General features: G+C 39.9%; 1 protein-coding gene across 3 annotated transcripts in view; it reads left to right on the top strand.

Annotated features, from left to right (window-relative positions):
- The window catches only part of SLC12A1 (solute carrier family 12 member 1), an 86855-nt gene that overhangs the window by 46596 nt on the left and 15862 nt on the right, over positions 1–24397 (top strand). For all 3 annotated transcript variants that reach the window (XM_059702233.1, XM_059702232.1, XM_059702235.1), the window contains exons 17-21: positions 211–322; positions 6816–6956; positions 9417–9523; positions 13298–13380; positions 23634–23777. In XM_059702233.1, coding sequence (XP_059558216.1) covers positions 211–322; positions 6816–6956; positions 9417–9523; positions 13298–13380; positions 23634–23777 — 587 coding nt within the window. The remainder of the gene's footprint in view (positions 1–210; positions 323–6815; positions 6957–9416; positions 9524–13297; positions 13381–23633; positions 23778–24397) is intronic.

Raw genomic sequence — 24397 nt, 5'->3', positions numbered from 1 at the left:
CGCTCACTAACTAAACTAAGAATATAGAGAGGGCAAGATGGGCAGGCAGGATGACTCAAGACTTCTGGTGAGAAATCCAAGAAATACATAGGGGAGAGTTGGTTCCATTTTGCCAAGCCTTCTGCACCTGCCATTTCCACCAGGGTGGTTCTGAGCTCATAGGCTTCTTGCACCGGTCAGTTCTCACATCTTCTTTTTCTCCACTTCTAGGCCCCAGTGCATTGTCCTAACAGGGGGACCCATGACAAGACCCGCTCTCTTAGACATAACTCACGCCTTCACCAAGAACAGTGGCCTTTGCATCTGCTGTGAAGTCTTTGTGGTAAGAGCCACTTCATCCCAGAAAAGTGCTGCTCCTTTCCTGCTCACCTTGTGTTATTTTAGGTCAGCTGAACGGGTACATGCAGTGACAGGAGAGTGGCAAGGCAGCTTGGACAAGAGCCCTTTTCCTTGGTTCATAGAGCAAAGACCGTGATCCTGAATTTAAATGAGTGGATAAAATGTCTTTCTGATTTCATAGGAGACCAACTAAAAGTGATAAATATTCCAAATGATGTCCTTTGAGTCAAGAAAAAGAAAGCTGGCCCAGAAATAAATAAAGAAAGTGAAGGCATTTGGGGTCATAACTGTCCACAGAAACATAAAAGGATGAAATGAGCCAGAGGATGCTATTAACAGATCAACTGAGGAGGAGAGAACCAGACATCATGGCCTTAACTGAGAGCACAGAGAATTTAAAGTAGATATTTAGATAAACTTGATAACACTATACATATCTAGGAAGCTAAGCCAAGTTTTCCATGTCTTAGATAGACATCACTCATAGCTGAACTAATCCCTTTTTTGTTCAGGAAGTATGTGGTAGACTAAAGATAAGTTATTGGTGGGTTTCCCAGAAAGTATCAAAGTAAACACTAAAAATTTAACCATAATTATTGACTGATAACCAATCTCTAAAGTGAAGAGAAAGCATTAAAATTATAACAAAATAATAAATCTAAGCCCTTCAAACCAGTCTATCTCTACTTGTATTCCCATAACACACACACTCTCTCTCTCTCTCTCTCTCTCTCTCTCTCTCTCTCTCTCTCTCACCCACACACACACACACGCATACATGCACACACACATACCATTCAAAATTCGTAGCTACTTCAGTGTATTTTTAGAATAGTTACCAATTCTTCAAAGCGTTTTCCTACAGTTTTTATTTGATCTACATAACAGCCCAGTGGGGCAGAAAGGAAAAGAAGCCTTGTTCTCACTTTGCTGATGAGAAAAGTGAGATTCGGGAAAATTAAGTTAATACACAGGGTCAAATGACAAGGAAGGGCCAGGGCCAGGATGTCAGTCTAGGCCAACCAGCTGTGCTCTGTGTTACATCATGAGGAGAAAGCTTTAGCAGACTTGTGTCCTGAGAGTGTTATTAGAAGCAGGTACCACTGCCTAAACACCCAATGCCTGCCAGTGAATAATAAGGCCACCAGGAAGCTGTTAACCCTGGGGCCAGTCAGCTGTGCCATCACACAGGGGTTAATTTGTCACATGCCATCAGGACCAGCACTTAGCATCTTTTTACACTTGGTAATACTCTAACTGCTATATGAAGCTGGTTGGTCATATTATCTTTCCTCTCGGTGCTTATATGATAGAAACTCAAACAATATAACTCAATGCAATTATCCAGTGGGGGTTGAAAGGGATCCTACTGAATACATAAGATTGACAGGTTAAGTAATGACCAACTGTGACTCCAGAGGATTTAAAAAAATCTTATCAAGCACCCTTTTCTCATATTATCAACTTTGGTGCCCTGGATGAGTGGATTTCATTTTGGCCAATATAATACAGGAGTGGGTTTTGATGGAATAAGCAGTTTGGGGTGTTTTTCTTCTCCAGCAATTTAGAGCAAACTTAGTTTAGCAGGCAATAAGATATCTTCAGGGCAGGAGAAATGAACTGGGAGTATAAACAGTCATATACTGGCAAGGGAGAAAAGGTCTTTTTATAGAGACAAAAGCTATTGCTTTTAATTAACCCTCTGCTGCTTTGACTATAATAAAAGAATGTGATACTGGGTGTCATTTCTAGTGAAGTAGGTACCTAAGTCTGTGCTTTCAACAGCCCTGGTTGTTGGACATGCATGTTGGAACACATTACACATCACTGTGCTGGTCTTCCTGAGCCTTGCTCCCAGGTACTGAGGCTCTCTTGGGGACAGAAAGTAGTTACTGCTGCAGTTAATGACTTTCCAGTTAGTTACTTTCTGTGAGCTCCTGGGGATGTGGGATGCTGTCAGCATTTTTTAAACGTTTTTCAATGTTTTCTATATTCAGTCGTCAATCATCTTTGAAAAAAAAAAGTAGAAGGGGATGTGGAGAAAGTCGCCATCAGAAAAATTTTCCTAAAGCACAGTGGTTGGTGGTTAGACCAACCTTGTGGGGAAGGTTAAATAGTTACAGTGATGTTCAGGGATGATAATTTAATTTTTAATGCTAGGAAGCTAGTGCTCATGGGCTTTTGAGACACACGGTCAAGGTCTGAATCACTGTTTTGCCATCTACTAGCTGAGAGTCCCATGGGCACATAATTTAGTCTCCCTGCGCCTCAGCTTTCTGAGGGTTGTTGAGAGAATCTGTAAGATTAGCTTTCTAGTGCTCAGCTCGGTGTCTGTCAGATAATAAACGCCCGGTTAATCTGGGTTTTTACTGCTGATAGTGTTATTATCACGATTTTTGCTAATTACCATGGCTGCCATTTTCATTTCAAAAACATATCCCCTTCAACAGAAACCTAAAGCACTCTCTCTTAAGCAAACCAAGTCCAGGCACTGGATCTTGAACTTTTGGAGTATCCAACAGCTTGATCAGGATGGAACAGTGAGAACTGTACTCCCACTGCACTAATGGCAGGACAGCAGGCTCTGTGTCTGTCCCTCTGGTGGCTTTTAGCTACTTGAAGTGCAATTATACTACAAGGAAGGAGCAAGGCTCAGAGCTCACTGATGTTTCGATGCTGGTGGGTAGATGGAAAGCATGTGCCTACAGCTGCTATGTCCTACAACCGAGGCATTTCTAAAGGGCTACACGTCATAGCCCTCAAAGCTGCTGAGGTTGATATGAAGATGGTTATTATTACACCACAGCCCACAGTATAGCCTTCCAACTACCCGACTAACTCTTACACTCTCCCCTCAGAGCCTCTTCCTTCTCCCGTGACCTTTTCCTACTCAGCCTAAAGATTTCATATGCGGGACCCGTCATCAAGACAAATTTGGGGATCCTTTTTAAGGACTCCAGCTTGATAATTTAAAGTCATGTCTATTTTTCTCCTCTCAATTATCACATAATAAATCAGTGACATACTTATATCTCCAAAGGCTTTATATTCTACCTCTCTTAATAAACAGCTGCTAACTTTTTTGTCATAGATGCTTCCATTTACATTTTAAATGAAATAAACCATCACAGATCAAGCTAAAGTCCCCTTTATAACCAATTAGCCCCATGACTCTCCTCCCTCTCCAGAGGAAACGCTATCCAGATTTTATTGGTATTCTTCTAGTCACTTCACACCTGTGTACCAAGATGTCAATTTAATTTGATTAATTTTTTTTCTCTCTAATATTCTTTAAACCTTGAACATCCTGTCCTTCGCTCTCATTGTAAAAGAAGGCGGTTCAAGCATAGATAACCCAGAGAAAATTCTCATTCTTTCTCTGTCTGCAACATTTTCTTAATCTCAGCTTTCCTATCTACTAAGAAGAAAATGCACTCACTTTTTAGGTGCATCTGTTCTCCTTAAGTCAATGAGTTTCTATCATGGTGTTAATAAAATAATGACATGACCAAATACAGGAAGAAGGAAAGGACCTATGGGCACTAGGAAGTATGTTGAGATAAGATGTGGATAAATCAGAAAAGGAAAAATTCTTTTTCCCCACTGGTCCAACCAGAGTGGCAAAAAAAGCATAAGCAGAGCAATAGGACCCTCAATGTTTTGAAAAATAAAAGTTGGAAAGGACACTGCACTTGGACCAGATTCCTCTATTTAATCCTAAGGATATTGGAATTCCTTTGTAAATTCTTTTTCATAATATTCATTTATTTGAAGTAGTATCACATCAACTTCTCCAGACTAAAAAATTATAATTTCTTTATCCTTCTCTCAATAAATGTCAGTTATAATATATTTAAGATGTTTAGGGCTTCTTTGTTCAAATTCTGAATTCATTTATATACTCATATTTTGGATCATAACTGAGCTAATCTCTGTAATATTTTAATAGGGTGGTAAAATTCACTTTTGTGACTATGACATATTTGAATCTTGAATAATTATTTCCCTCTTTGTTAGTTTACTCTTTCCTGACTACATTTGTATTGCAGCCCTGTCTCACATTAATAAGTATGCTAAAAGGATATTATAATTTTTTTTTAGCCAAGAGAGATTCTGCATGAAATATTTTTATGACTTCTCAGTATGGCAAATTTAGGCATTAAAGTAAATCTCTCTGTCACAGTTAATGTTTAATCTGGGTTTCTGTATTACAAATAGACATGTTACACTGTATTTATTTAAAATAAATGTCAGTTTCCTCAGGGTTTCAAAGTCACTTGGTGCAACTCAATATATTGATAGTCTGATACCTTTCTTAGCTGTTGGTTTTTCTTCTATTTCATAGCTGTTATCATTGCATTTACTTGAATAAAATATTCCTTCTGAAGTTGATAAGGTCTAGAATGCCCCAGAAGGACTAGTGGTTCAGAATGCATTAAGCTAGAACCCTGAGGAAAATTTGACCCATAATAACATTTTTCCTTAGGCTAAGTCTTCTGGTTTACTAACTGCCCTTCCTATATCTTTACCTTCTCCATCTTCATGGAGGGTTCTTGTTCTTTTAAATGTAATGTAAGTCATCCAAACTGTTTTGAAACGTTGTCACATGTACTAGAAAATATTCTGGTAGAAATAAGTACCTGAAGAATCTGATCCAATGTAAACAGAACCTTGAAGTGGAAGGGACCCCAGAGATCATCTAGTGTTGTGTAAGACAAAGTTAATACAGGCCACAAATGTAATTTAAAAATTTTAGTAGCCAATTAAAAAAGTCAAAAAACCAGGTTAATACTACGTTTTATTTAATGTAATGTATTCAGAATATTAAATGCCATTGATATAAAATTATAAATGAGATATTGTGCTTTATTTTTCATACTAAGGCTTCCAAAGTCAGTTATGTATTTTACATTTCTAGCACAACTCCATGTTGACCAGCCACATTTCAAATGCTCAATAGTAACATATGATAAGAGCTATCATGGTGGGCAGTGATAAGCTAGACAATTCCCTTATTCTTTGAAATGTATAACCCACATCAAAAGAGGACAAATCAGCTAGTCAGTGCCAGGGCCAGACCTAAACCCGACACTGGTTCCCAGTTCAGCCCTCTCCCATCTCTGTTGTAGAATTAGGTTGGGAGCTTCAATGAGATTGTGAGCACTCAGTTAAGGTAATAAAAATCAACTTTGGACAGGCACCTACTATACTCCAGACATTATAATAGGGACTGTATCATGACTACTTAGAACAACCTTGCAAAAGGACAGAGATTGTTATTCCTGTTTGCAGAATACTATCTAAAAGCTCAGAGATTATCAATTACCTTCAAAGTGGCCACACTTAGATTTGAAAACCGTTCTGTCTTGGCCAAAAAGCCTGGTGTCTTTTCAATGCATTGAAGCCCTTTCTCTGCAATCTGAGACCCTCTAAGATGCGATTCCAAGTGTGGTCTGAGGACCAGCAGCATTCATGTCCCAGGGAGTTGTTAGAAATGTAGAATTCTGAGTCCTATTCCAGACCGATACACTGCATTTTATCAAGATTCCAGGTGTATTGTAAGAAATCTAAGACAAGTCAACAAAATCCAAATCTCTCCGTGAATTGAAATAGTTTCCCAAGAAAATAATAGATTTGTACCCTGTCAGCACATGGCAGATACTCAGAAATAACCTTTTGGATTGATTTGAAATAATGCAAGGAAAAGCTAGGTTGGACCTTTAAGGTAGGAGGAACAAGAATAAAATTTTTAGTTAAAAATGAGTTTCTGGAACTCAAATCTGGACATTACAAAATACTTCATCTACCATGACAACACCTGCCCTCTTCTCGCTTAAACTCTTGTATTCTTCCTAAGCCGCAGGTATGTGAGCTTTTGTTTCCACCAGATTCCTTGAGGGAGTGGGAAATGTTGATTTAACTGAGTGGGAGTATGTTAACATTACCAGGAGAAATGTGCAGCAGTATCCTTATCACAAAAAGCAACCGATGGGCCTAGTAGAATTGTCAAGTCGTGGTAGTCCACAGCAGGGTTTGCAAATCATCATGCTCTGGTTCCCAAGAGCGCCATTCATTTCTCGCCATTGGGCTCTGGCTCTGATTGGTGTTCTTAAAAGAGGCTCTCGCTATTGAGTCAAAGGTAGATTGTGTATTTATTCTGAACTTCTGCCATCACATTTTTCGTATTTTCCTCATGTGCCATGATGCCCTGAGCTGTTTCTGTCATTCAGCAGGAGGCAGTTAACTAAGCAGGTATTAACACATCTGACGTTCCGGGTAGAAAGTGAAGAATGGGAGCAGCACAGTTCCTCTCCAAAAGGCTGAGTCTGCGTGAACCCCCTGTACTGAGGTGTTTTCCCTCTTTCCCATTTCGTAACTCAATGGGGCATCGCCAGCTATGTTTGCCTTTCAGAAAACAACAGCAGTGCGATGTGTAATAGCCGAGCTTCTAACCAATATTTCATTGTGTCATACAGGGACCGCGCAAGCTGTGTGTTAAAGAGATGAACAGTGGCATGGCGAAAAAGCAGGCCTGGCTAATAAAGAACAAAATCAAGGCGTTTTATGCTGCAGTGGCTGCAGATTGTTTCAGGGATGGTGTCCGAAGTCTCCTTCAGGTAAGGCTAGCATTGAAGGAGTGAGTACAGAGGCAAAGGACAAAGCACTCCACGCTGATGAAGCTCCCAGAGCAAATGGACATGGGCAGTGTAACGTCAGAGATCAGTGCAGATGGATAAGGATTACATTTTGAATTCCTGGAGATAGGAAAAGCAGAAACAAAAGCGAAGAGGTTCTATTACAATCAACTATGACTCATACACTGGAAATGGGAAATGAGGTTGCCTTTGGCCAACAGCATACATTCTGTCCCCATATTTATTGAAATGCAAATTTGTTCTGAGGTTGACGACACTCAGGATCCTATTAAAACTTCAAACTATTTTTGCATCTAGCAATGCTCAAGTGAAACATTCTTTTCCTTTTTTCTTTTGCAAATGGTATGAGGGCAGCTGCTAGGCTAAATAAATGCCTGGTGTCAGGATGTAAAATCTCGCTATCCTTTTAAATTATTTCCAGAATGTTGACTAAAATATAGTAATTTCTGTGGTTCAACACTAAAGCCTACAGGTCTCCCATCTTTTCTCACTCATTATATCTTTTTTCCTCCCCTTCAATAATAAGTACATAAATTCCTCCCCTTGTTCTGAACTTCATAATTAGGAGTGCCAGTTTCCTTAAAATAATCCAAGAGACTTTGGCTTTTTAATCATTCTGGCATTTACATAGTTGAATAGCCCTGATTCTACACTTACCGAATGAATCATTTAGCTTTCAGAGTGGCCACACACAGGAGGGTCAACATTCCAAACAGCATCCAGATAACTCTGATGCTGGTGCAGGCAGAAAAGAAAAAAATATGGCTCACGTTGTAATATTTGGAGATTAAGAGTCTTCGATGTATTCTTGTCTCTAACATCCTTGACGAGCACTTGTGCAGTGGCTGCACAGACAGAGAGCGCATTTCTGAAAGACCTATTACCCCAGTGAGCCTCTTTTCATCTGCTAACCCATGGAAATAGAGGTCATTGTAAGATGCTGATTTTTCCTTCAGCCTCAAGCTACTTTTCAGTAGCTCTTTGATTAAATATGTTGGGAAGGTTATGCATTTAATATAAAATTATCATAAAAATTGGAAAAGTAATATAAATTTTCACTGGAAATAAGACAACAAACATAATAAGAACAGGGAGAGGAAAGACATAGGCATGAAAAACAACTCATATATGAATCCAGAAGGAAAAAAGGCAGTGCATAAAGCTTGTTCTCATGAGTTTCTTCAAAGAAAAGTGGAGTCCAGAGAGGTCATGACAAAGGGCAGGACAACGTCGTAACAAAGGGAGGCACTGACAATGATACCATATTAGATAAAGCCTTCTATGCATCTAAGAAATTATGGTATGAATGACCACATCCCCAAACTGTAGTCATGGGAAAGACTACACCCATACTGCCATATATCTGCCCTGGGCCAAATGAGCTATTCTGTTACCTGGACATTTCTAAGAATAATATATAAATGTGGTGGAAGCAAAGCTTATTTTAGGAACCCTCCATCAATGCTTATCTTCTTCTACTTGCTACTGTCCTCTCTAAAACTTCCTGTTCTGGTCATTTGTTTCACTATTTTCATGATTCAGAATGCCCTTCCTTCACTCTTACTTGTCAACATCTCACCAACTTGCAAGATCTAGGACAAATACCACCTCTTCCATGAAGCCACCCATGAATCCTCAACTGGAATTCAGGGTTTCTTTCTTTATGCTTCCATATGAGTTCCTAGTGCATTTGCACTTGAACTAAAATTATTTGTGAATATCTTGTTTCTTCCACTTTATTCTAAGCTCCTTAAGGCCAAAGAATATGTGTCACTACCATGCCACAGCACCTAACATAGTACTTTGCGATTAATAGGTGCCCAATAATATTGCCGGATTAAATTTAATTAACTGAAAGTCATATCCTGTCATCTAATGGGGGGAATGAAACTTCTGATATGGAAGATGGCTATTAATGATACTGTCATATAAAAGAATTGGGTTCTGGAAACACAGCTCATTTACTCTTCAATAAATAGTGTAGGTAGAAGTTTCAGTGATTTTGTATATAAGAATTTTCCAAACATGGATTTTATTGCTAATGACATTATGGATATAACAGGTGGAAATTAGCTTTGAACCACTAAGTTACAGCATGCATGCCAACAGTTAAGCCAACCCTCACTTGATTTTAAATTATTGAACCATTTTAATGAGTGTGTCAGAAGAAATGCAAATGACTGCTAATTTAGAAAAGCTACATTTCTGTCATCTAAAATCCATTTATGGCTGAGATGATTTAGAACTAATCTTTCTATTTTATGCTTGGGTATGGGCATGAAGGACATGCACTGAAATGTAATCTAATCTTCTGAATCATCAGAACATTACTTCAGTGCTCTTCCGGACCTTATTTTTCATTTGCAGTGGTGGTTTCCTGGTACAGTAAGGATTGCCCATGTGTTTATCTCCTCTGTTTAGGCCTCGGGCTTAGGAAGAATGAAACCAAACACTCTGGTGATTGGATATAAAAGAAACTGGAGGAAAGCTCAGTTAACAGAGATTGAAAACTACGTGGGAATCATACAGTAAGTGATGCTTTCAAGATGTGTTGCTTATAAAGCACTAACCAGGGCAGTACATGACACTGTTATATGAGATTCAATTGCCTGAGAAGAGGACATTCCCCTGGTACTCTGAATTCTTTACCAAACTGAAAACACTTCCAATAATAGAACTCGAGGGAATCATAATATCAGAGGAAGCAGGATGGGGGGGAATTCGGTGTCAAAAAAGTCAACAGTAAGAGTTACAACCTTAAAACCTATTCATGAGATTAAAAACAAAGGACAGGTGGTTACTAAAGGAATTTTTCTTTCAAAAAACTGGAATCTTGGACTAGCTGGTGTGCCCAATCAGTCATTATCTTCTTCTGAGCCTTGGGGAACGTAGTCACTAGCCCAAAGCCTCATTGTTGATATGATGGTGCCATATGCCAGTTGCCTCTGCCATGTAACAGTGTTGGTTAGTGCACAGAGAGTGAATTTTCAATGGTATGTGACATCTGATCCTTAAATATTGGGAGAGTCTTGGGATAAAGGTAATAATGATAGTCACTAAAGGATGAGTGGGCACCAGGCTAATGCCCTTAACATGAGCTACCCCATTTAATTCTCACAAGAAGACTTTGAAGTAAGCACTACTATCATTCCCATTTTATAAGTAGAGACATAGACATTAAAACTTAAGATATGCAGGGTTGGGTCAGTGACAGAACTGGAATTTCAACCCAGGGTCGTCAGAATTCAAAGTTTAAGCTCCTGACCACAGGTTATGCTGCCTCAAGAAGTACTTACACAGCCTAAGTGTTGCCTGGCTTGCTTCTTGCATAAGAGAGGACAGAAGCTACACTTATGAAGAGGCACAAGGCATCCTCAGTGACCTTTCTAGAAAATTGATCCTTTCTTCCAGGCTTGAAAATACTTAGCCAGATTCATCTCAAGGGAGGCAGTGTTAGCTCTGGTCAGCAGCCATCTTTGTGTCAACGGCCCTGAAAATGGAAGATTTCCCCCGCCCAGGCCTGGCTTTGCTCTGACTTCATTGCACAGGCTGGAGATGCCCTGGGATGTCTGAAAAGTCCGTAATAAACCCTCACCCATTAAAACAAGCTTGCACTCAGTACTTCTCGTACCAGGCTATGTCCTCTGGCTCCTGCTAGAACGAGCACCACGTTTGTCATCATCTGGGGGAGATTTTGGCAACATAACAAAAGCATTCTAATATTAGTTCCACTAAAAAGAAGCATAAGGAAATAATTTTTACCTTCTGAAATTATATGCATTACTGACCAAACAGAAATTCACTTAGCCTTCCTCCTATAAGAAACCCATGCATTAAATGCATTCTCCTGAACTGTGTTCCGCAAACATACAAAGTCCGATGCCATGTGCTGCCATCTGCCTCCTGCTGGGGCACTAGAATTTTGCCAGGCTCAGCAAACAGCATCCTGATAGGTTCAGAATCACAGTCAGTTTCTGGCCTGACATTCTTGGAAATGGGTTTAGATATACTTTCTGTTATCCAGACTTTTCAGTACAATTTCATCTTTACCTTTCGGGGGGAAAAAGGAATGTCAGGGCAAGAAATTTTATCTTCACTTTGGGAATGAAAAGAAATATGTAAATCTTAGTCATAGAGTCCATTATTTGATACAAGATTACCTGGAATCATATTCTAACCTCCCCACCATCCCAAACAGTTTAGAAATTCAAAGAGACCAAAATAATCAAACCTAGTAATATTAAGCTAAAGAAACTTCTGACTTTTATACCAAATTAATGATTGATCTTTTGGGTAATATAGTTCAGTGTTAAGGTGGCTCAAATTTGTATAGTATAAAATTTAGCTGGCTTGGTAAAGTTAAATGACTTTACTACCATGGCAATGGGGTCAATACAGAAGGAAGACAACCATACAACCATATTGTGTTATATTTCTCTTTCTGATTTTTGGGGCTGTTTTGTTGTATGGCTTAAAGCGCAGTTTTATTGATATCATAAAGATATTTTTACAATAGTTTAGTACTTTACCATTTTTCTTTGAATAAAAGATTTTAAATACCTGTAATATTCTGAAGTATGGTATAAGTTTAATTTGTACTAGGTATTGTTGGCTGCGTTAATAAATTATCTCAAACTTAGTGGCTTAACACCACACAAATTTATTAGTTTAAAGTTATGTGGGTTAATATTATGAACACTAACTCACTGGGCTAAAATCAAGGTGTGGGCTGGGCTATATGACCTTCTGAAGGTTCTAGGAGAGAGTTTATGGCCTTGCCTTTTCTAGGGTCCAGAGGCTGCCCATTGCTCATGGCTCTCTTCCTCCATCTTCAAAGCATTTGATGGGTCAAATCCTTCTCACATCACATTACACTAACCTCTTCAGCCTCCCAATTTCACTCCCAAGGACCTTGGTGATGGCACTGGGCCCGCCCAGATAATCCAGGATTATCTCCCCACCTCAAGGTTCTTAGCCTGATCACATCTGCAAGGTCCTTTTGCCATGAAGGGACATAATCCACAGGCTCCAGTGACGGAAATGTGGGTGTCTTTAGGGGTCTGAAATTATTCTGCCTAACACAGAATCCAAATATTTCTGTGGAACGTATTGCCTGCTTTTTATAATCTAGGACAATTAGAAACAAGATTTATCAGGAATTTACTTTGTGGCAGTTTTACTAGAATGGGTCTATTTTGTTAAGTAGAGATCACGTATGGTTTTGCAAGCAAAAGCAAATGAGTGTTACGTAAGTGAAAAGTTGAAGCAGACAGTAGTGAAATGTGAGGCTGCTGATATAAGATCCTGATTTTAAAAGCCCTCATTTGCCACATTAAAAAATGTGGATCATATTCTGTAAGCAATGAGGAGGAACTATTCAGGAGATGTAAGTGAGAGTAATGTGGTCAAATTTAGGTTTTAAATCTCATACTCATTTTAAATAAATAGTCACACTATACTGAATATTTTTATATCATTATTTGAAAATGTAGGTTTACTTTAGCTCTTGAAATCTTGTTTGTGTACAGTGAGTTCATCACAACCTGCCTTGTTTCTGAGGGAGGGTGACCCAATGAAAGGGATCTGGGCTCCCGATCCAAAGAAGATTAAATATAGGAGCTCCCAAGGGAGAATTTTAAATGAACTCAAAAGACTCATTGGTTTTCCCTATATTTACGGGCAGAGAACAAAAAAAATTGTACAAAAATGGAGATAAAAGAAAGCAAGGCTTTCTTTCCCTTCCAGATAATCTAATTCCATGTAGTGAAGGCACAACAGCCAGCTTCAACAGCATGGGGGTGCCATGAAGAAGCACTGCTTCAAATGGTTTGTCCAAAGTCACTGGTGAAAGGTCCCCAGAGGAACTGAGACATTTTTAACAAGGAACTTGACATCAGAAACGTTGTAGGATTCTTCCTGAATAGATAAAGAGATTTGGCTGATAATTTCCAAGGGTCTTTGCAGTCTGAAAATTCTCTGTTCTAGATATTTCAGTGATTCTTTTGTTTACATTAGAAAATAATCAATTTTTTCAAAAAGTACATTACAAGCTCTTAATCAAAATTCTAGTTGATAGTATATTTGAGTAAATTGGTTCCAGAGTAAATGAGTTAGTTACCTTTACCCAGAATATGTTTTTTAAGGATATAAAGGGAAAACAACCTAACAGAAAGCCATCAACTCTTGGTTGTATTTTAAAGCGAGTTTCCTTAGTTTAATTACATTAAAATCCTAGAAACAAGTTTACTATTTGTCCAAAGCTGGAGGATTTAAATCACTAACCACTTTGCTTCCACTTTCAGCGATGCGTTTGATTTTGAGATTGGTGTGGTCATAGTCAGAATCAGCCAAGGCTTTGACATCTCTCAGGTTCTTCAGGTACAAGGTATGTACTTTCGTTATTCAACCAACAAATATTTATTAGGCCTCTACTCCACAGCTGACATGTTGTTCTAGGTGCTGGGGTTAGACCCGTGCACCATATGGACAAAACCCCATAACAGCAGAGCTTACATTCTTATGCTGACCTGAGGTTTGTACACTTCCCTGCTTTCCCCATTGCTAACACAGGTGGCCTTTGTCCTGCTAACCAGAAATATAGAGTACTCCAGGGCTGTCATCAATTATTCTTCTTATCACAAAACCACAAAGCCAGCATCGCTGAAAATAAACACCTTTGGTAAATTAACCTGCCGAATTAATTTCTGCAAGATGTTTCAGAAAAATGAAGATTAATTCTTTCCTCAGAAAACCATGTATTTTGTCTTTGAGTCTATGACCTAGTTTACAGCTCACATGGAAATGAGCCTGAATGTATCTTGCTATGTGAATCACTAATGTAAGCCAGAGGCAAAATCACTAACTCGGATTAGTGACTCTGCTTCCTCTCTAGGACAGTGGGCCCACTTACAAAGGATTTTTTAAATTGACCTGCACAGTTCAATTGACTACAGTTCAACTGAAGCTCACAGTTCACTTGACACGCGCAGTTCAAACCCACGTTGCTCAGGGATCAACTACTTGTTAAGTCTTAAAGTTTAAACATACCCTTTTGTGTATAAAATAAAGAACACATCTAAAAAGTCTCTGAAGTATCAGGACAGGGTAGTAATCCATGACTTATCTCTTTAATTAAACTTTAAAATGGAGCCCACTGAAGACATGGCACCAAAACAGGATTTTGGGGGTACCTCTTATGTAGCAGCCATGATGTAGGTATCAGTGCTGGGTACAATAAGATAAGTAAGAGTCTGTGTCCTCAATAGACTCACAGCCTAGTAATGGAAATGAGTATATGATGAGTGTGACGATGGGTATATTTATAGGGTATTGTGGGAAAGAGAGAAGAGGCATTTAAGAAGAAGGCTTTCTGGAAGAAATTTCCTTTGTTTTGAGACCTCATGGATGAGTAGGAGTTAACTAGGCAATGTTGGGGAAGAAAAAAATGAGAGAGTTTGAGGACTAGCATTCCTGGCAAAGAGGAGAGCAGTAGCAAAGGTGGGAAGGCAGGGGAATGTGGAAGAACGCATGGGCAACCAAAAGCAAATGAGTGTTACTTAAGTGAAAAGTTGAAGCAGACAATAGTGAAATATGAGGCTGCTGATATAAAATTCTGATTTTAAAAGACCTCATTTGCCATATTAAAAAAATGTGGATCATATTCTTAAGCAATGAGGAAGAAGTATTGAGGAAATTTAAGTGAGAGAGTGGTCAAATTTAGGTTTTAAATCTCATAATCTTTCAGTTACATTGGCATGGACTCAGTCAGGACTGTAAATGAAAACAGAGACAAATCAAAAAATATTTTCATCATAATAAAAACTAGAGAGGGTGACAGCCTGAGCTAGAGCGAGGGATGGAGAGAGAAGAACAGAAGTACTTTGGAGGTACAAAAGCAGCATTTGGGGTTGGTTGGATGTGCAGAATATGGGAGAGAGGGGAGTGGAAAAAGATTCATTCCTTGGCTGACTAAATGAATGATGGTTCTACCAATGGAAATGGGAAACACAAGAAGAAGAGCAGGTTTAATGAAGGGATGCCTGGTTCACTTTTAAAGAATCTCCTGTGGGAAATTCTACTGGAAATGTCTGATAGGCTGTTAGACAGTCCTGGTCTTAAAGGAGAATTGTGAGCAGGAGGTATAGATTTAGGATATATTATGGGCCAAATTGTATCTCCTCAGATTTCATACGTTGAAGTCCTGACCTCAGATGTAATTATATTTGAAAATGTGATTGTTCAGGAGGTAAATAAGGTAAAATAAGATCATTAGGGTGGGCCTTGATCCAATAGGACTGATGTCCTTACAGAAGGAGATTAGGATACAGACAAGCAAACAGGAAAGTGGGATGACAGCCATCTGTAAGTCAAGGAGACTTTAGAATGAAATCAATTCTACCAGCACCTTAATCTTAGACTTCTAGTCTCCAGAACTGAAAAAGTTACATTGTTTAAGCACGTCTGTGGTATGTGTTATCGTAGCCCTACCAAACTAATAAAGTTTTTAAAAGGAGACATAATAGTGAAGGTGAAACTACAACACTGGAAAATATAGCCCAAAGAGAGGATGTAATTGAGAGCCCCCAGGCACAGGAAAGGGGCCCCAGGGAGGAGCAGGAAAGGAGCCATCAGAGAGGCAAATGAACCAGAAGTCTGTGGTGTTGTGGAAGCAGAGTGCTCAAAGTGAAAAGAATCATCAGAATGGTCCAGGACACCAGAAAACACCAGAAAGATTTGTGAATAAAATGTAATTGACACAGCACAGATAAGCTTAGTGAGAGTAATTCCTGTAGACCGGTGTTGACAGAATCCAGTTAACAGTGGGTTGAGGAGATAATATGAGATGATAAAACAGAGAATATGGATGTGGCCAATCATTTTGAGAAGTTTAGATGCTAAGGAGAGGAATGAGATTGAGGAGGTTTACTATAGGGAGAGATACAGACCTTAGAATAGAGAGAAAGGCATGTTTTCTGACTGAAAAAATGGGCCCAAGAGAGGGGGAGAGATTGAAGATAAAGGTAAAACATGGCGGGGGGGCGGGGGGGGGGGCGGGAGTGGCATGCAGGTGTGACCCATGGAGTAAGATCCTAGAGGAACAGGAAGAATCAGGGGAAGAAAGGGATGGAAGAGTTGGCCTGAGACATAAGAAAAATGCTTCATCTTCTAAAATTATAGCAAAAGAGGTGAGAATTGATGATGAAATGTGTGGTTTTGTAAGAGTGCAGTGATAAGTTGAGGAGGATTGTACACACTAGTCTCAATTTTTTTTTGAAGTTGAAGCAATTTCTCTAGTTTTCCAGTTTTTATCCAGTGACATTTGTTCTCCAGAATATAGGAGGATCAAGGTTTTGTTGGGCAGGTCCAGCAGAAGGGAAAAGCCTGTGAGGGATTTGAGAGTGCAGGTGCCCGATCGGTCCAGATTCTATTTGTTATTTCACTAATGTCACCATCATAGCAGAAGGAAACAGGAGTGGATTAGGTGAGTTTTCTGATGCAACCATTCTGGTGTGTTGTAAGGGAGGAGAAGATAGCAGAAGAAACTAGAAATCAAGAGTTTGCATAGGATAAAGAACCACTATCTGATATGTATACTCTGCTTATATTGAGAATAGAGTTCATCCTATGCAAAATATGTTTTTGGTATCTTCAGCCTTCCTTTTTTATGCCCCTTCCTCTTTTTATGGACCTTTTACATTTACAGACTAGAAACACTAATTTCCCCCTCAGCATTCATGCTTAATTGATACATTCCTTCCTCTTTGAACTTAATAGCCTAGTGGCAACAATAGCTAATGTTTTGAGTAGTTGCTATGTGCCATGTATTATGTTTCATGTTCACATATATTACAACATTTATTACCCCAACTATCCTCTGAAGAAAAGTATGATCCTTGACCTCATCTTACAACTAATGAAACTGAGGCTTACCCAAGATTCACAAGCTGGTAGTCAGTAGAGCTGAGATTCAAACACTTGTCTGTTTGAAGCACTATTCTACCTTTTAAAAAGGGAAGTCAGAGAGGACAATGACTTACATAATGAAAGGCAATGGTAAAATCTGAGATACGGAAATGGAACAAGGGTATTTCCACTTATTCCTTCAAAACCCAACATAGGGACTGCTTGGCTGTGGTAAGACAGACATGATGTTGAGGACAATTATAAGAACCTAATCTTAAGAGACCTGCTGTGTTGCTAAATTTCTCTATTTACTTTAATTTTGTCTGGTTTTTGTGCTATAATGTTTTACCATCTAAACAATGAGAATACAAAATATGATTGTATTTACATTACATATTTGCTTTATATGTGGTGATGATCTCTTCAAGCTGAAAGATGTGATGTAGCTAAAAAAATACGGCTCCCACCCTTCACTGCTCCATCCCCCAAAATGCACCATCAATTTAGTTCTGTAAAGCAACAGGGAAGCTCATTCTGTATGTAGTATTTCTGAAAGAATCCTGGCAGTGAACTGAGTCCCCTTTTAATTTCCCAAGGGAAGTATCTGATTTATATCAACTTTGATGTTTGAAATATTTCTGCTTCTTAGTCAAGAAAGGGAAAATACAGTTGGATGCTAATAAAATAATTAGAAGTGCCAATTATCTAGGGTAAACAAAAAAAACAACATTACACAAATACTACATGAAGAACATGCAGAAAACAGCAGCATAATGATAGAAATTAACTTTACGCCACATTTCCATGCATTGTTTTGAAGTTTATGTAATTTATGACACAACCCTCATATTAGATTTTGAATTGGAAGAAATAAGCTTGTGTTTCATTATATTATACTGTAATATAAGGCTTAATAAGAGCCTGATAAATCTTAAGTATTGCATTATGCTATGTTAATGATTATCATCATAGATTTTCCAACACAGGCACCAAGGTGTCATCACACATTATAATTTAAAGGAAATATTAGCAATTCTGAGTGCCCATATACTGTAGTTAATAAAGCAGTGAGTAGAAATCAGCTTTATAGGTAATTTGCCAGCTAATGACAATTATTTCTATACCGTGTCACAGGCTTATGTGAAGAGAATAACTTGTTGTATAAATAAGATCGATGCTCGTAACACTCTCACTTATGTACTACAGCAACTCATCCAATACTGGTGGCTGACAGTGTCTCTTAATAAATTAATTTATTGCTCAACAACACAAAAAAACACAGTATTTCATGTTGTTCACTTCCCAGGGGTATTCAGCAAGTTTGCCAACTTCAACAAAGAGTCTATATTATTCTGGTAGGAACTAAAGTGATGACATGTGATTTGCAATATATTGCGGTCAAGTGTTCCATGTAAGAGCTACACGATTTATGACCATCTCAGAGCATGGGGATTCTGCTGTGTCTGAGGAAGTGGCTTAGCAAAATAAAGACAGATGGCAGTGTAGTAAATAATTGCTTGATGGGAAGGTGACCACTGTAGGATTGCTTCCTGCCTTCAGTTCAACTAGACTTCGCTGGGCTATGGCTCATTGATTCATGCGAGCATTTACAGCTTTGAGTTGATTGACCAAGGAAAGAAGCATAATTGAATAATTAATAAAGAAAAAATGATGCTGTGAAGTGGGAGGGATGCCATTCCTCAGGAGGTTCCCCTGTTCTCCCTTCTGTTGTGAGATAATTGACTACTCTCTCTCCTGAAGATTCAAAGGGAACTGTAATGAGTAGACTCTTGCCTGTTTCTAAAAGACTTATTAAAAAATAAAAGACTGAGGATAGAACAGTGGAAGCAATCTTGGCAATTAAATTGAATTTCAAAATATGGTTACTCCAGTTGGTTACCACACAATCCTATATAATAAAAGCCTAATATGCTAAGTGCCTGACCGTTGGTTCCATTCGACCAGTTGCTATGACACACACTGACCACCAGGGGGCAGATGCTCTGACTGGTAGGTTAGCTTGCTGCTGGAGCCTGGCCAATGGGGACTGGGCAAGATGGGCCAGACATACCCTAGACCAGTGGTTCTCAACCTTCCTAATGCCGCGACCCTTTAATACAGTTCCTCATGTTGTGGTGACCCCCAATTTCATTGTTACAAAAATTGAACATAATTAAAGCATAGTGATTAATCACAAAAACAATATGTAATTATATATGCTTTTTCCGATGGTCTTAGGCGACCCCTGTAAAAGGGTCGTTTGACCCCCAAAGGGGTCGCGACCCACAGGTTGAGAACCACTGCCCTAAACGAATCCGTGCACCGGGTTTTGGCCTGATCCCTGCAGGCCAGTCCGAGGGACCCCACCAGTGCACGAATCTAGTCAATTTATAAAGCACTTGAAAATAGAGTAACTACTATTCAAGTGATTTGTCGTGTGCATGAAGATGCAGCTCAGGATTCACTCTCTGTTTTTACTATGAGAAATGTTTGGGGCTATGTTTGAACAATTGGTTAGAAACCCACTCAACTGAGAGACCCTAAAGCCTAAGCTTTTTCATACAACCTCAGGGATTCTCTTCATCTTGGAATGAGAGTAGGGCAGGATTTTACACTCTCTCTCCTCTCTCTCTCTCTCTCTCTCTCTCTCTCTCGTATTGTCGCTTTCTGAGATGATGGAGTATGGAATTATCTAATATGGAAGATTAAAGTTCCCACCTAATCCCACCTATACTACCTTCTGTCATATTCCACCAACCCCTGTTTCCGTACCTCTGTATACAGCATTCATTTCACTTCTTTCAAACACTGTCTTTTGTGCCTGTCCCTTACACACAGGTTATATGCCCCCATCCCTGGCAACTATCCACTTATTTTTCTCCCGTTATAGAGAAAATACTTTCAAATGGTTTGAACTGTATTAACAGCACTGACCTGTTCTCTTCCCCCCCCCCCCCCCCAGCAAACTATTCTTGAGTACTCGTGTCGGTGGGAGGCACTAGCAGAGAGGTGTGGGCTCAACTAAGAATATGAGAGAGGAAGTATGTGAAGTAGAAACATAGGGTCTGGAATCTGACAGACCTGGATTTAAATCCCAGCTTGACCCTTTTTGGCTGTGTGACCTTAGTCAAATTACTCGTCCTCTCTGTGTTTCACTTCACATTTTCCAATTGGAATAATTATAGTACCTACCTGACAGGTTTATTATTTTGCATTAAAATATATGATGGCTTCCAAGGGTTTGGCATTGTACCTGGCACAAAATAAACTCTCAATAAGTGGCGGTAATAAAATATAACCTAAGCTATGCTCCAGGAGTTGGCAGTTTAATGGGGTAAAATACACGTGTATCTTAAAACTACATTCTGTGCCCCACAGTCATAGTTACTGGGGGGGAAAAAAGATTGAAACAAGAGTATTATAGAAATGTAGAGCATTATGTAAATTTCTCTGATTTGGAAATTTGTGGATGGTTTCTTTAAAAAAAAAACTGCAGATTGGGTATTCCTTCAATAGGCAGTCAAACACGTCATTGAAGAAGGATGGTAAAGAACTGAAAGCAGAAGGCTTGGGTCACCAGCTGTGCAACCTTGGACAGATCACTTGAACTGTCTGAACCCAAGTTTCCTTTACATTAAAGTGGGGAGACTATTACCAGCTCTGCCTGCATCCCAGCACTGGTGTTGGGATCAAATAAGATACTGTGTGGAAAGGGCTTTGTGACCCCTAAAGGTCACAAAGGGAGTCGTGATGGTGGTGGTGGTGGCAGTGATGAAATGAGTCATTTTCATTGTCAGCCTCGTGGACATCAGTTTATATCTATCCATTCACTCTACCTTGGCTCACCCACCTTGTGCCTAATGGTCAGCTAGCCAGCACTCCTGTTGAAAGAAATGTGTTGACAAAGTCTTCTCTTGATTTCTTATGCAAACAGAGGCAAGCAGTACACCCGATAGATAAGTCAGAACAGAGCATCAAACATCACTGCTCCTTAGTGCTGAAATGAGAAAGAGAGGGTGGGCACAGAAGGGGGCCCTACATGACCTACAAAGTGAATAATTTAGAATGAACTCTAATAAGAACTTGCGAAATCTCGGTGCCTATTCCAGATGGCCACGCGAGCAGACTGTAGCCTTTAGAATAGACTTAGTCTCCATCGTCTTTGAGGGAACTGCCGAATCTGCCTCCTTCAAACCAAGTCTGGTTTTGTCTCAGGCTGGGGGTTTGCAGCGTGCTCTGTCCAGGATGGGCTGTCTACATACCTTCAAGCAAATCGTTGGAGCAGCTCCCGGTGCACTCAGCCAGCTGCTCTGTTACAGAGGAGGATTTATCGTCTCTTCTCCTTTGTCCAAACTAGAGGACAAAGAACATGGCAACTAGTGGCTGATCACGGGGTGCGCTGGGGCCAGCCAAAAAAGGAGGGCAAAGGAACCCCTCCCCACTGTCTTTGCAGTCGCCCCCCAAAAAACTCATAAATGTGCACCTTCCAGCTGACTGCAAAGAGCAGTGACTCCACAGCTGCCCCTGCATCGCCCCAAAAATGTGCATGACATCTGCGGGGGGCTGTCACCCCGGCCAGGATGCTGCGATGTTGCTATTCTGGGCAGCCTGCCATATGTACCTGTACCGTTAGGGTCCTCCCTTTACAATTGAGGGGCTATAGTTTGAGGAATTAACTTGCATTATACCATGTGCCTGAGTGTTCCGGTTCCCCTGAGGATAGGGGTTGGGGCTTAATAAGAAAATTCTGAAATAATAGTAATAAGCCAAAAGCAAATGGTCTTCAAAGTTGGAAGCAGGCAGGTTTGGAATCAAGCAGACCTCTTTGTGGTTGAACCCTGTCACTTGCTGGGTGACATCATACAAGTGACTCAACCTTTCTGAGCCTCGCTTTCTTCATCCACAAAATGAGAATAATCACAGTAACTAGCTCAGAGTTGTTGCTGAGGAATAACAGAATAGCATGCAGCACAGTCCCCAGCACCTGGAGAGTGTGTGATAAAAGGTAACTGCTAGAATGAACCCCGGGCTTTCCAAAACACTCACTTTACTTTGCATGACGGAGCCCATTTCCAGGAGTTGCATAAACACTCGGCCTGAGAATGCACTGGCTGCTTTGTTCTTTAAGGAGCTCCGAAGCCCCGTGCGAGAACTGTTGCTTATTCTTTTTGCAGGGCCAGGGAAAGGGGAAGGTTACAATTTTCCATTTCACAGATAGAGAATCAGAGGCGTAGAGAAAATCAATGACTTGCTTCATGTCACATAAAGCCAGCAGCAGAGCCATAATCGGTCACGACCTCCCTGTGCAATGCAGCCTGCGTTCACCTTTCAAAAGTCAGGGGTAAGCAACTCCTGTCTGAGCTTTAATACCATCAGTCTAATTTCCCAGATTTTCTATAGCTGCTGGTCTTGAGAACCTTTGAAGCTTTGGGGAAATCACATGGGTGATTTGACCTTAAATCTCATGCCACTGGCAAAAGATTAATTGCTAAGACCTGGAAAGGGGCCAGACAATTCCGTGCAGCTGAATAACAGCACCGTCTAGGGATGTGCCTGTCCTGACAGATTTAGTTAGTGCATAATTGATAAATCCAGAGTTTGTATAGCTTCGCTTCCCAGATAGATAAGGCAACAGGCTCCGAGGGCTGACATTTACAGAAGCCCTACCAGTGTTGTCTATCATTGGATCTCGGTTTTCTGCTCGCTGTCTCGGAACATTGCTCATTTTCTACGGCTGTGTTCTCAGCAGACAAGAAGAGGAGGGGGTCTGACAAGAGGGCCACCTTGCTCGCTGTGAGCGAAAAGCCCATCACTCCTTAGCACCGCCATCTGACTGCTTTTGAAGTCTTTACTTACCTGATCCAACGCAGGCTGAGGTCAGAGAATGATGCAATGCATTACATGGCAGCTAGGAATTTTTCGTCACAATCAGAATCCAAAAAAGATAAAAGGCAGCCAGTCACAACATCCAAGTTTGGATAGTGGACCTAAACCACGGGCAGGAAATTCTGCACAGCCCGACTCCTATTCCAGGCTTGAGTGTCCTGAGACCCTTTTTAGTAATTTGAGTTCAGGCTTAAGTGTCCTGAGACCCTTTTTAGTAATGTGAGTTCAGGCAGGCACAAGACATCGCAGCTTTTATTTCTTTCGCTTCGGTCACTCCAGAAAGTTATTTTGTTTGTCGGGAAGAACTGTTGGTGGATCTTGTTCACCGTCATTTGTATTCAGAGCCTGTAAAGTTAATTATAAGATTTGTTATCTTCCTTAATTCTTGCTCTCTAGCTTTATGTTTCAGTTCAGGAGGCATTGTTGTGTGCCTGCTATACAGTATACCCAGTATACTTCTGCAATTTTGTCACTCCACTGTAAAATATCTGACGCAGTAACTCAGGTCAGGAAATAAGTGGCTTTCGGTGTATAAGATCTTATGTCCAGTGGGTCTGGCTTTTTGGTTTTTGCCAGAAGTGCGTAAAGATGGCATTAAATAGCCCTTAGAAAAAAAACCTAGTGACTTCACATATTATAATTAACACAGAGCTATTTTCTGGGTAGTTATTATTTTCTGAGTATAATTTACTGACATACATTTCTTTTTAATAATCATTCAGAAAAAAAATCATACAATAATCATGTTATTGCACATGTTCCATGTTTAATATGAAAGTAGTATAGAAGAGTGTTCCTACAAACGTTCTCTCTCTGTGTTTAGTAAGCGATTGTATCTTCTCTCATCAGATGAACTGGAGAAATTAGAGCAGGAGAGGCTGGCCTTGGAAGCCACGATCAAAGACAATGAAAGGGAAGAAGGAGGTGGAGGCATCCGAGGCTTGTTTAAAAAAGCGGGCAAGTTGAACATCACTAAGCCAACCTCCAAGAAAGGTAAGTACTGTTGCATTTATAAGAAATATTACAGGGTGAACCCCCCTACAGACTTCATTACCTGCAGGGATGAGAAGACAGCATCTAAGATGTTGGAGGCCTTGACTAAGAACTGAAGACATTTTTTCAAGAAGGTTGTATTGGTGAAAAGTAGAAGCTATTGTAATTTATCAATAATGCCAAGCCCTTTGTACTATCTTACTGTAAAAACTTTCTTTCAAAATTATATGTGGTGAGGGAGCAGATTGAGTGCCATGAAACAGAAATTTCTTAGTTAATATGAGAAAGGGTTAAAATTTACAAACCAGTACCCAACCTCACCACACACACACACACACAGACACACACAACCCTTGCAGACATTTCAGGTGTTTGAATGAGAGATCCAGCTAGAATTCCAATTTCAGAAAAGCATCTTTGTCACAGACCAGAATTCTGGACTTGAACTTTATTGATACTAATTACCTGTAGATTTTGGCTGAGTAGCGCACTTATATCTGAATATCAGGTATACGCCCCAGGAACAGAGGGCCAGAAAATGAGAAATCTTGCTATAAATGTCATAAACAGGTGAACTAAACATCTGATTTTTTATTTTTTGAAAATTGCTCTTTCCTTAA

This window comes from Myotis daubentonii, chromosome 1, assembly GCF_963259705.1.
Source record: "Myotis daubentonii chromosome 1, mMyoDau2.1, whole genome shotgun sequence".
In the NCBI taxonomy this organism is placed as follows: domain Eukaryota; kingdom Metazoa; phylum Chordata; class Mammalia; order Chiroptera; family Vespertilionidae; genus Myotis; species Myotis daubentonii.
Note: the sequence above shows the minus strand (reverse complement) of the source record. Positions and strands in the feature narration are given on the sequence as shown.